This window comes from Strongylocentrotus purpuratus, unplaced genomic scaffold (assembly GCF_000002235.5).
Source record: "Strongylocentrotus purpuratus isolate Spur 01 unplaced genomic scaffold, Spur_5.0 spur5_scaffold_18, whole genome shotgun sequence".
Lineage (NCBI taxonomy): Eukaryota > Metazoa > Echinodermata > Echinoidea > Camarodonta > Strongylocentrotidae > Strongylocentrotus > Strongylocentrotus purpuratus.
Genome location: NW_022145603.1, coordinates 33,500,957 through 33,514,059, shown reverse-complemented (window position 1 = coordinate 33,514,059; position 13,103 = coordinate 33,500,957). Strand labels below are relative to the sequence as shown.

General features: G+C 39.7%; 1 protein-coding gene across 1 annotated transcript in view; it reads right to left on the bottom strand.

Annotated features, from left to right (window-relative positions):
* Window positions 1–6,592, bottom strand: part of LOC576840 — a 36,821-nt gene extending 30,229 nt beyond the window's left edge. The window contains exons 1-2 of the mRNA XM_030989737.1: window positions 6,398–6,592; window positions 5,488–5,590 (exon numbers count right to left, since the gene is read on the bottom strand). Coding sequence (XP_030845597.1) covers window positions 5,488–5,569 — 82 coding nt within the window. The 5' untranslated portion in view covers window positions 5,570–5,590; window positions 6,398–6,592. The remainder of the gene's footprint in view (window positions 1–5,487; window positions 5,591–6,397) is intronic.
* Between the last annotated feature and the right edge of the window lie 6,511 nt (window positions 6,593–13,103).

Sequence of the window (13,103 nt, the reverse complement as noted above, 5' to 3'; positions counted from 1 at the left end):
CGGTCTAGGCGACTCAGATCAAACTTGGAGTCACCCATTACAGTCGCGTTCACCATAGACTTCTTCACCTCGGGGTCACCTGGTGAAACCTCGAATTCCTCCTGATCATCAGCGCGAGGAACCGTCTCTTCCCATAGAAAATCTGGGCCAGTGAACCAGTTCGAAGTGATGAGTTGGTCAACGGTAAACCCTCTGGAAGCTCCATCTGCTGGATTGTCCTGTGTTCGAACGTGCTTCCACTGCGATGATTCTGAGTGTTGTCTGATCTCACAGATCCTATTTGCTACGAACACATGGAACCGCTTCGATTCATTGTTTATGTATCCAAGTACCACATTGCTGTCTGTCCAGTAGATATGCTCAATGTCCTCCAAGGCTAACTCTCGCTGAAGAAATGTGCTCACCCTAATGGAAACAACGGCAGCTGATAGTTCCAAACGGGGTATTGTTACTGCCTTGAGCGGGGCAATCCTGGACTTTGCCATCATCAGGATACAGTGGACTCTTCCCTCTCCATTCTTAATTCTCATGTATGAGCATTGGCCGTATCCCTCGGAACTAGCATCGGAGAAGTGGTGCATCTGCATGGTCGTAACCTCACCGAAGTCTGCAGGTTTGTAGCATCTCTGTATTGATAGGGAGTCAAGATTATGCAGATCAGTTGTCCATTTCTCCCATCTTTCTCTGAGATGATCTGGCAGAGGGTCGTCCCAATCAGCAGACATCTTACACAGCTCTTGCAGAATCTGCTTACCAGGTAAGACAATCGGGGCTAGTAATCCCATAGGGTCATAGATCGACATCACGGTTGACAGTATTCCGCGCCTGGTTAGAGGTCTGTCATCGAGTGTGACTCTGAATTGGAACGTGTCAGATTCCACACACCATTGCACCCCAAGTGCCTTCTGCAAAGGAAGCTTATCCTGTAGGAGATTAGTCTTGGTAGTGCCCTTTGCTCTATCCTCTTCCGGAACTGTTTCCAGCACTTCTTGGGTGTTTGAGATGAATTTGTGCAAGTGGAGGCCTCCTTTCTTGCACATCTCTCTGGTTCTCGAGATCAGATTATTGGCCTCTTCTTTGGTAGGAACAGATATTAGCCCATCGTCCACGTAGAAGTTATGATGTACAAAGTTCTTTACATCCTCTCCAAATTCAATAGCATGGTCGCTGGCAATCTGTTTCAAACAAAAGTTTGAGCATCCTGGAGACGACGTCGCCCCAAACAAATGGACAGTCATTCTTAGCTCATGGGGCTGTTGCAGAAAGTCTCCATCCTTCCACCACAAATACCGTAGGTATTTCCTATGATCTTCCTTCACCTTGAATTGGTAGAACATCTCACGTATATCGCAACAAAATGCGATTGGTTCCAGTCTGAACCTGCAAAGTACTCCCACTAGTGTGTTAGTCAGATCTGGTCCAGAAAGAAGCTGCTTGTTGAGAGATTCCTTTCCAAATTCTGCACTGCAATCAAACACAACTCGTAACTTGTTGGGTTGTACTACCCCATGATGGGGAATGTACCATGCTTGGCCGTTCTGCTTGTCATATTCTGGTACACTTTCAGCATATCCTTTCTCCAAGAGAGCATCCATCTTTTCCGAGTATTTCTGATGATACTCAGAGTCTCTTTGAAACTTTCTCTTTAGATGACTCAATCTCCTTTCCGCCATGAATCTGTTGTTGGGAAGGTTGACGACATCTTCTTTAAAGGGAAGAGGAGTCTCGTAATGACCATCATCTGTGATATGGACATTCTCCGACATGATTCTCATAAATCTTGTATCATGTTGCGAAAATGGTACCTCACTTCTGCTCTCTGAGAAATCTCTTTCCATCAGCTTCAGCACAGACGAAGGGCTGATCTCTTCTTTGATTGTAACGTTGTGAGTGAACGTTACTCTCTTCTTGATGGACATGTCTCTTTCAGCTAGTTCAGCGGGTATTTCACGTGCTGTCAAGCGATGACTGTGGCCAACGTGATCATCGGGGTTGTAGTGCTGTTCATCTTGACTTGTAACACCCACTATGCTCCATCCCAAGTCAGTTTTCATTCCAAATGGACCGTCATCGTCTTGGGAGGGAATCACATCTCGAGGAGTCAGAGCTCTTCCACAATCATAGCCGATCAACAATCCTATTTCACAGTGCTTCAGAGGCAGAAGTTGGTCAGCAATTGGAACCAAATGTGGGAAAGAGCGAGCTACTTCAGGAGTGGGGATGTGTTCTCTGTTGGCTGGCATTATGTCTCTAGTGTATGCAGCTGGAAGGTGTATCACCTTTTCACTGTTAAAGGCTCGAGCTGTGAGTCCTTTAATCTTCTCACTTGGAATCCTTTCGTTCTTGGTCGACATTGTAGACAGAAGAAGGTTGACCCTCAGTCCATGAAGTCCTAAGGCATCCTTTGTAGAATTCAATATGAAGGTGGTATCCGATTGAGTATCTAATAGTGCGTATACGAGCCTCTCTTCCTTCATATTCTCATGAGACAGCCAGACTGGCACGATTGCCGCGCTTTTCACATAACTTGTGGCGTTAGAATTAACAAGTGTATGTGAATTTGAAGATTGTATTTCTTCCTGGTTCGATGTCCTTTCCCTTTCTTCTGAAGGTCTTCTGTCAAAGTGTAGTGGCGTAGGATGACGCTTGTTGCACTCTCTGCATGTGCTTCTCACTCGACATTTTTTGGTCAGATGACCTCTCTTGAGACACCCGTAACACAAGCCCTTTTCTCTTATGAACTTCTTCCTCTCGGACATAGGCTGATTGACAAAGGCTTGACAATCCTCAAGGTGATGATGATTTCTACAGAATATACAGAATGATTTCCGTTCTGGCCTCTTTGTCTCATCTTGGATGGAGCTGGTTCTCATAGTTAACGCTCTCATGGATTTTCCTCTGTCCTGTTTCGGTTTGTCCTCCTTCAGGCTACCAATGGACGTGATTGGGTCACATGCAATGTTACTCTCTTCCTCAATGAATGATGAGAAGGTACCGAATGAAGGAAATGTACCATGTGACCTCCTATGCTCATAGACTCGTCGGCTCCATTTAGTAACAAGCCAATCGGGAAGTTTGGATAGGAGTTTCCTATTCTCACGTTCGTCATCTAACTGTCGGAGGTTGCCGATCTTTTCTATTGCTGTTTGGCATTGTCGTAGGTAATCAGAGAATCTACGCAGTCCTCTGGAATCCTTTGTAGGTATCTTTGGCCAGTTATCCAGTCGGTCACGAAATGCATTCGAAATGATGAATGGATCACCATATCTCTGTTCTAGTTCACTCGTAGCTCGATTGTATGCCATATCATTGTGTATCAGAGAAAATCCTTGCACGAGTTCGAGAGGTGGGCCACGTAGATACTTCTTTAAGTAGAAGAATCGATCCCTTGCAGGAATACCTTGATGTTCCATTAAGATGTCGTAGGCCTGTTTCCAACTAGGGTATTGCAGTGGATCCCCAGAAAAGATATCTGGTTCTGGCAGTGGCAAGCGACTAATCTGTAGCTGAGTCAGCAAATTTAACAAGGGTTCTTTAGTCGGCAATTCTGTAGTCGGAACATCTTCAGTTGGCACATCTTTGGTCGGCACATCTTTAGTCGGCACATCATCCTGGCTTTCAAACGAGCATTCATTCACCCATTTTTGACAGGATGATAGTCTTTTCGATGAAACTTTAGATTTTCTTGACGATTCTTGTTCGAGGAGGTGTTCTTGTACTCCTTTCATCAGCTCTGAGTGTTCTTGTTCGATGTTGTCGAGCCTTTCATGGCTGTCATCGTCGATTCCTGCCAACTCCAATAGAATCTGAAGGTCTTCTTGAGCGGATATGGCGTTGTCCATCACCTGCTGCAGAGCGTCCCTACCTTGTCGAATAACTTTGACATCACTGATGTCGCTCAAGGTAGCTCTTAACTTATTCGACGCTCTACGCCAAGCACTAATGGATCTCTTAAATTCCTTCCCTTTTGTTTCAGCTTGATACTGCAGACCTTTCTCAGTGAGTTTGACTTCTCGCTTTGACCTTGTGTCCACAGCTTCAGCAACAGGGTTTTCCTTCTCCTTGTCCCCCATCATGTCCACTTCCGACATCTTGTACCAAATCACGTAATCTGAATCACGACGTCATCGCAGGTTGCAAGTCGTAGTGAAGTGAAGTTTTCACTGAAGAAACAGTCAATGAAAAGTCGTAGTAGGGTTGACTTGCTAATTTATTCTATGTCAACTAATTCCATCACACTTGCTCCGTGAAAACTGTATGAACAAAACATGATAAAGAAAAAGAACAGATTATAAGTAATTGTTCATACAGGCATTTTCGAATACATGTGTATAAATAATATCATCAGTTCGCCTATTAAATGCAGTGATTAATAACAAATGAATTTCTTCTCTTTGTCTCTTATCATTTGTGTATATGCAATTATCTATAAACAATACCTTCACTCAAGTCACGTGACCAATATTCGTGGTAGATAGTTTGAATCACAAAGACTTATTAGCATAACGCATATCAATGACTGCGTCCTTCTTATAGCGGACACGTCATTCGTATCGTTAATATCGTATACCTATTTACGTGCATACAATTAACATTGCCTTACGTAGCACCCTAGCTTACACTCTATATCGTATATATCGTATACCTGTTTTACGTGCATCTAATTTGCATATATATAACGTCCACTATACGGTATCATACGTGTCCGTGCATACACTAATACTACACACACCATTCATTATCACTTAAGCATATTAGATTACATTCATATCATCATTTCTCATTATTTATACTATTTATACTCGTTATACATTAATATATCGAATTAACGAACCTTCTTGCCTCCTTATTGTTGCAAACGGGTTGGCTTCGTATCAATAACAGGTGTAATTTAGGACAAGATTTCGGTGCGAACATCCAATTCGTTGCTACTGCTATGTCGGAATTAGGAAAGCGTAGATGGCGCTATTTCAGCCCATGACGTAAGTCAGAATACTCCTTTTTGTCAGATAAACTAACTCTCATAAACGATCACATTAACATGATATATTTGGTAAATAAGTTTATCTATTGGTGTGTGAGAGATAAACGCCAGTGTCGCGCACGTGTGCGTAGTCCCATATACATCTTTCTGTGTACAGTGCTTGTAACTTTACGAAGACTGGGCTAAATTTCTTATCATTTTGATGATTCCAGAACCTTGCAGTACACACCAATACTTATATGCTAGATGATCAACCTTTTCTGATCGATTCCACAACGTTTCTTTCACAATGCAATCGCATGACCATAACTGGTCTTTATCTTTAAGAACCCACTGCACTATTCATATAATAGTAGGGGAAAACCCCGGTGTAGTGGTCCACCTGCACATCCCCAATCAGTCATGTCAGGAAATGAGACCCGATGGTTAACAGTGACTCTTTTTTGCTTTTTGCCTCCCAGGCACAGCTGACGCCGAATACGTAATAATAATAGAATACTCACCAACTGATACACCACGGACTGCGGGTGAACGTATCACCATCAGTAGGGCAAGAATCGGTAGCAACAACGGGAGACAATTCATTTTAGAATACTGCTATGGGCCCTGAAATGAAAGTGCTATTTTGTTAATAAACAGGGTAATCAATACATGTATATATATATATAACATGGAAATACCCCTCGTCCCGTCATTCCAAGATACACTGTGAAAAGGTTGGGCAATATTTTCCAACACTTTGCCAATAGTCAACCCAACCATCTATTGGGCAATATTTTCATTTTTTGCCCAACAGTTGGTCAAGATTTTCCCAACAAGTGGGCTACCGTAGTCGGGCAGGTGAAGGGTCATATCTTTGCCCAAATTTTTGTCAAAATACGAAACAATTATGCACGTGTTAAGTAGGGTACTTACGTTTACCAATACCACTGGGCAAAATATTGCCCAATAGATGGTTGGGTTGACTATTGGCACAACGTTGGGCAAAGTGTTGACAAAATATTGCCCAACCTTTTCACAGTGTAGTCAGCAGGGCATTGAAACAGATGTAATAACATTTTAAACGGTTCTAGCAAGTATTTCCTTAATGATATGAAATAGAACCAACTGATCATTCTCCTTCTCTGTCGTCTTCTTTCTTCTACTTATTTTAAGTTGAAAGTCATTTGGAATATTTTGTTATGTGCAAAAAGTTATTAAAAAATATATACAGAAGGTCAGTGATAATAAATTATACTTCAAGTCAAACTTCACATACATCCTGACAGGTTCACAGTATTCATCTACATTGGATAGACTTGTCAATGATTGCGTGGAAAACTAAGAAACAAAAACTCAAATAAGTAGTACTCATATCTTTTGGATGCAAAATCCAGCATTAGATATTACAAAAAATATAATGAAAGTACTTACCCCTTGTCATAAATCTGGTGTTCTTCAACGATTAAATGAAATATATTAGTAGGTACTGCTTCTTTACAAGAATCCTGTAACAATGAACTAGTTGTATTTTATCATAGTATTATAACATCTCTATTACATGATATCGGAGTGTGCCGTTCGTGACTACTCTGTTGCTTCCTTGATGGATGTATTAGCAGGCGTTGAGCCAATAAAATCACATTCTAAAAGTAATTACATTTTAAAGGAAGTACATAGACTTTTTCATGTTGATAGTTTTGCTTTTGACGTGTCTGAAAAAATAGATTCATTAAATAAAAAAACATTGATTCATTAATTACCACACTGATTTCTTGCACATGGTAGTAAGAGCTATCAATGGTTGACTTTATATTGATTATGTAGATAACAGGAATAAATCATGGTTGTTTAATTCGTTGTTGTGTTTTCCTCTTTTGGGGGGAAGGCAAAATGTTGGTGTCCGGACAAGAATTGAACATCTTCCCTTCCCTTAAACAAATTTCGTAAATGAGCTGCATAAACAGTGCGTCCTAGAAAACAACGAAACACGAAACTAAACGGATATCGTATACAAACTAAGAGCTGTGTGAATATGATATCATGTTTTTCATAAAGTAGAGGTAATATGCTTTTTAATGATACATTGATGACCGCAACCCATACACGGCTTCACTGAGCAACAGTGTCTTGAAGACGGCACGTACAAAATCAATTCATGCCAGATTTGAGTGACACATGGTTGTATCACCCCCGAATATGAGCGCATGTGACCTAAAGGAAAAACTGAACTTCAAAAGCTAACAGAGAGTCCGGCGATGTTTCAGACAGGAATCAGAGTAAGGGGCACCTTACAGTTTGATGATGGGGAAAGGCATGGTCAAATGGTCAAATATAAGAAACAGAAAATGTACCAACATATTATGTAACTTTTTTCTCAGAATGGCATCTATTTTCAATTTTAAAAGGCACATTGTCATCGCACGAGGGATATTAATTAAATTGGAGAAGAATCGCAGGTTGTTCCCCCTTTTTTCCCGGTTATTGCTTTCGCTCCTTTTGTTTAGTAACTGTTTATCTAGATACACAGCATTAACACAACACAAATCTTGCGCAATCATCTGTCAAAGCTTACATTTCCTCAAAGTGAGGTTCTCATGCGATACAAACGTTTTTATTGTGTTACAAAAAAATGGCACAAATGGATGATGACATGCTAGTTTTAAACTAATTGTAATCATGTATGGATTAATGCAACGATAGTATTATTTGACAGCATATTACTTCTAGTTTATGTAAAGAAATAGTTTACTCATAGTTTTCTTTCGGGCTTTATTTCATTTTGGGACGGTCTATCTCGAAATTCTGAAGAAAAGTTCTCAGATATCGGCCACAACATGAACATGAACTATTTTGAAGGATCGTTTTGTATGGTACACCATAATGTGTATAAAAGACTGCAACCAAGCATCTTATGTCAGATTCTTTAATGTTGAAGAAGTATCGACTCGCACTACCATGACTACAAGAAACGAACATAAAATGAGGCCAAACACCTGCTTCAGATGCGTAAATGTAAAAGCAGATTTTACCAAATTAACTTTGAATGCCGATACCACTCTCCTTTAAATCACTGTCTTCTCTTATAATAAGAACATATCAAGTACTTTTGATTTGCACTTTGGAATTCGTGTCTTTTTTAAAAACATCTTCTTCATAAAATGGTGCTGATTCCTCCTGTTCTCAATTACATACGAGAAGATTTCAGATTTCAAATAGAAAGGAAACCGGATATGAAGTCGGAATGTTCTACTATATTCAGGATAAATGTCATCAAGTATAGTAAGTATAGTGTTGTTGTGTACTTTGTACAACGATTCGATGACTCAATCTTTAAACCGAAAGCACGAGGAACGACTTTCTATTATCATTTATTTCACCTTCTGCACGTTCTCATGAAGGCCAATCGTTAACGCTGTAATATGACAGGAAACAACATTGACATTATAAAAATACTGAATTCAGAAACCTGAGAAAGCACATATTTGTTGTCGTTATTTATTTATTAATGGTATAATACAAAACTTGATTAGTAGCCAACGGATGAATTGTTTAAATTCTACATATAGAATACAATATTGCAAATGGTAAAACATGCAAACACCAGATGATACTTAGGGTACATAGCCTACATACATACATACATGTTGATATTTATATAGCGCCTTTACATAAACATGCTCAAAGCGCTTTACATTAGTACGACAGAATAATTATTTTGCTCTCCAAGTGCATACACTGCAAATTTGTTGCCTACTGTGGTTTAAAGATTCCAGAACAAAAAAATGGAACAAACAACATATTTCATGAAACATAATTCATAAATTAAAGAGCGTCAATACTACTGGGCCAGAAGGGATAGACCACACAGCGAGGTCACTGACAGGAGGCTATCTCATTAACTCAGCTCTCAACTAACATAAGAAAAAGAGGATCATGGGGGACCAACAGGCACCGATTAGGGAAGTTTTCTATATAGAGGGAGCAAGTAGCTACAAGTAGGACAGTGGGGCTTTAATGGAGGGAACTAATTGCATCAAGTTGTAATCTCCTTTAGTTTCGATACATAATCATGTTATGACTTTGGGTTTCATCCTAAAAGCTCACGTTATATTCTTTATATACATTCCCCAGAGGAAAAGAAGTTCCGTCTGATCCAAACTTTTATCTCGATAGCTTGTATCGGATGTCTATTTTGATATTATCCTTTATAAACAAACATCATTTGGCAACGAATGTTTGGCCTAAATCCTTCCTTATTGCGGTTTCACGTGCCCAGGAAATGTTGACGAAATTGTCCCTTTACAAAGTGTAATGAAAAAGTGTAATGATTTTGGTGGCTATATATTCATTGTCTTTAATACTGAGTTGATAAAGAAATCATTTCCTTATTTAAACGGGATTTTTACCCAAACTAACAATAACTTTTTTGGGGAGAATGAAAAAACATGTGAGTTGATCAAACTTCTACCCCATTACACAATTTAGCAGCTAACACAAATATAACCATGGACTTACTAGACAACCAAGTATCGCTCCATAAATTTCCCTTCTTTGAGGTAGGTATACTGATCCAAATAACCAGACCTTATCCTCATAACAATATATATCTGTATATAAAACATTTTAGGGTCCTCTTGCGTTCACAAGCAGAATGGTGTACTTTTTTCTTTTTGGTCCTTTTCTCAGTTTCCCTCATTGATATATATCTTCAGCCATGTATTCAAAATAGAAGAAAAAACATAACAACAAAAACAATAACTTTCTTCCCAAAACATAGACGTACTTCCTTCAATAACAAACTTCAAGTGTAGTATAAATTAAGTATTTTAAGGATAAGGATTGAGTTATCACATCGGAGACGCGCTAGCTCAGTGGTAGAGCAGTGGTTTCGTTAACCGGGAGGTCCCGGTTTCAAAACTAAGTCGATGCACTTGTGCCCTGTGGTAAGACAGTAGTCCTCATTAAAGCCGTCGGTCACCTGGTTGCTTATTTACAAGTAAACATATGCTTTCTTAGAAGTGAGGTAAAAAAAAAAAGCATCAAATCAGAATCCTGTATGCACCCTGTACGAACATTGTGTACTGAGCCTATTCACAGCTAGGAGTGTCAAGTCTGACAGACATGAGCGCTATACAAGAACCCACTATTATTAGTAGAAGCGAGTTTTCGCTCAGCGACGGACAAGACCTTCTACGACGCAGAGCACTCAGGCTTACGGCCGTCGCACACAGACCGCCCTCGTTACAATACGCGGTTTCGCTTTTCGGTGAACGCGTACGTATAGTACGGAGTATTTGCAATAGGCCATTTTCGTAATGTAACCAAATGTAATGCATAAGTCTTTGTGAAGTACCTCAATACAAATTATTTCATTCACCTGGTAAGAATAATAGTATTTCAATAGACATTATTCAAACTGCATACATTAGTTGTTGCCAGGTTGGACAAACATTATGGCTTGACCTACCTAGCAACACTTGATATATGCAGTTTGCATTCTGTCTATTGAAATACTATTATTCTTACCAGGTGAATGAAATAATTTGTATTGAGGCACTTCACAAAGACTTATGCATTAAATTTGGTTACATTACGAAAATGGCCTATCGCAAATGCAATACCTCCGTACTATACGTACGCGTTCACCGAAAAGAATCATAGTATTTCAATAGACAAAATCCAAACTGCATACATTAGTTGTTGCCAGTTTGACAAACATTAGGAGTATTTCGCAAGCTCATTGCGGGCAGAGAATCTGCGGTTCGTCTGCAAGATCGAGAAGCTACTATAGTAGGGACTTTTAGATTCGCACGAAGACAATGGGGATTGCTACGATCGACGTCCTTTTAATGCACTGCCTTCAATGGACGTCACATTTTTTCAGTCCACGCAAATCTAAAAGTCCCTAATAACAGCGGGGTGACCGCTGATCTACTGAAATCCAGAATGGTTTTCGTCCAAATGCGCCTACGGGCGTTCTCAATGACGCTCGAAGTGAATAAACAGCCAATCAGAGAGCTTGTACCAAAGATGGTTTTAGGAATTTCGTCGTTTTATAACGAAGGATGACGAATTTCGACGCGTAGGGGTGGATCTAGCTTTTTGTTGCGGGGGGGGGGGGGGGTGAAATTTGAAAAATCGCGCCGAACAATATTTCGCTCAGTTGGGGGGGGGGGGGGGGGTTAGGGTGTATGGGGGCAGTGAGCACTATTTTTTTTTCCATTAAATCTTGGGCAGCCCAAGGGCTCTTCGGTGAGATTTTTTTTCTTCCGATTATTGTTTCTGAATTATACCAACATGAATATGGATATAACATGAATTGTTTAAAACTGGAAGATAAATAATTGAAATTTGATAAAAAGCCGTTTTGTGGCTTGGTCGAGACAAGTTGTGCTAGTCGTGTAGTCCCGTCTGTACTGTATTGCGTGGCAGGGAACAGGCCATTTTCGTAATGTAATCAAATTGATTACATAAGTCTTTGTGAAGTCCCTCAATACAAATTATTTCATTCACCTGTCTAGTATTCGCAATAGTCAGAATGCAAACTGCATGTATTAAATGTGGCAACAACTAATGTATGCAGATTGGATTCTGTCTACTCAAATACTATTATTCTTATCAGGTGAATGAAGTAGTTTCTATCGAGGCACTTGATTCACTCGGAGTGTCATTGAGAACGCCCATGAGATTTGGCCAAAAACCCGTTCTGGATTTCAGTACCTCAGCGGTCATCCCGCTGTTCCTATAGTAGCTTCTCGCAGAATCTCCGTCCACGATGAGTTTGCGAAAACTCCCTATTATTATTACCAGTGTCCCATTAAATAGTGAATATAATGCAATATGGTACAAGAATATTCACGAGTTAACTCAGTGGGACAGCTATGTGCTGCAGAATATTTATAATTTATATTAACAACTGACAAACTTATTAATACCCCCCCCCCCCCCCTTTTCCTCCCATGCGCCTTGATCCGCCCCACCCGAAATTAAATCTACATACCTTGTTATAACCGTGCTAACAATGAAGATATAGAAACAAAGATGGAACAAGAAGAATGAGAGAAAGTGAAAATATAGAGGAAATGAGAGGAGTATAGATAGCGATAAATATAAAGAAGGTGATGCGAGGAGAAAGGAATATACACCGGGAGAATTATTGTCTTTTGTTACTGCAAAAAAAACACCTGTAAAACTTTAAAACGAGATGATATCGCGATAGTGATAGTATTTCCCGATAATTACCATGCGGAAATTCTTTCGTTGGATCTAATATCGTCTTGTCGTTAAGAAAATAAAATATGACATGATTACCTAGGAACCTCTCCAAAGGTCGCACATCTGTTTCCCACTTGACTTATGTGTACAAGCCGACACTTCCTCTTTCTTCCTCGTCATGTAACTGCAAAAACAAAACAACGCCTTGCTCTCAGAACATTCTAAAGATAACAATTTGGCACTAACATAAGAACGCCAATACAAACACACGTAATTATAATAATGAAAGCACAAATGGGTATATTTCTTTGTGTATCTGTGCACGATTTAAGAGAGATAACTTCCTCCTTGTCTACGATCGATTTGGAATGCATTGGTCAACGAACCCACGGAAACTCATTGCTGATGAATAGCCGAGTCAATTTCTGGGAGAAAAATATACCCTTGCCCCAAACAATTGCAACAGAAATGTTTTTCATCGGCCTTACGGTAGGAGTTAACACCAGAAACAACATAATAAAAAATATAATACAATCGGATATCTGTAAAGTTGTTATTTTCTATTAAAATTGCGTACCAAATACGCGAATACTTGATATATCCATCTTAGAGATGTATTCTAGGTGTCTATACTTAGGCTTCGGGGTTAGACGAATGTTATATAAAAATGTATTTTACAATATGATATGGACACGAGATGACGTCCATGTAGTTAGTCTCCTTAGAATTACCGGAAGTGATTTAATATTTACAGGAAACCTGTAACCCGATTTATCCTTTTACCAAACGGACAGTGTGTTTATCATAAACCTTCATTGTAAACGGGAAACCGGTAGAGGGCTCACTTCATATATTGAACAACCGCCTTGATACAAGGGAATCATCAATCGTCAAACCCGCAAATATAATTGTGCAGATGATA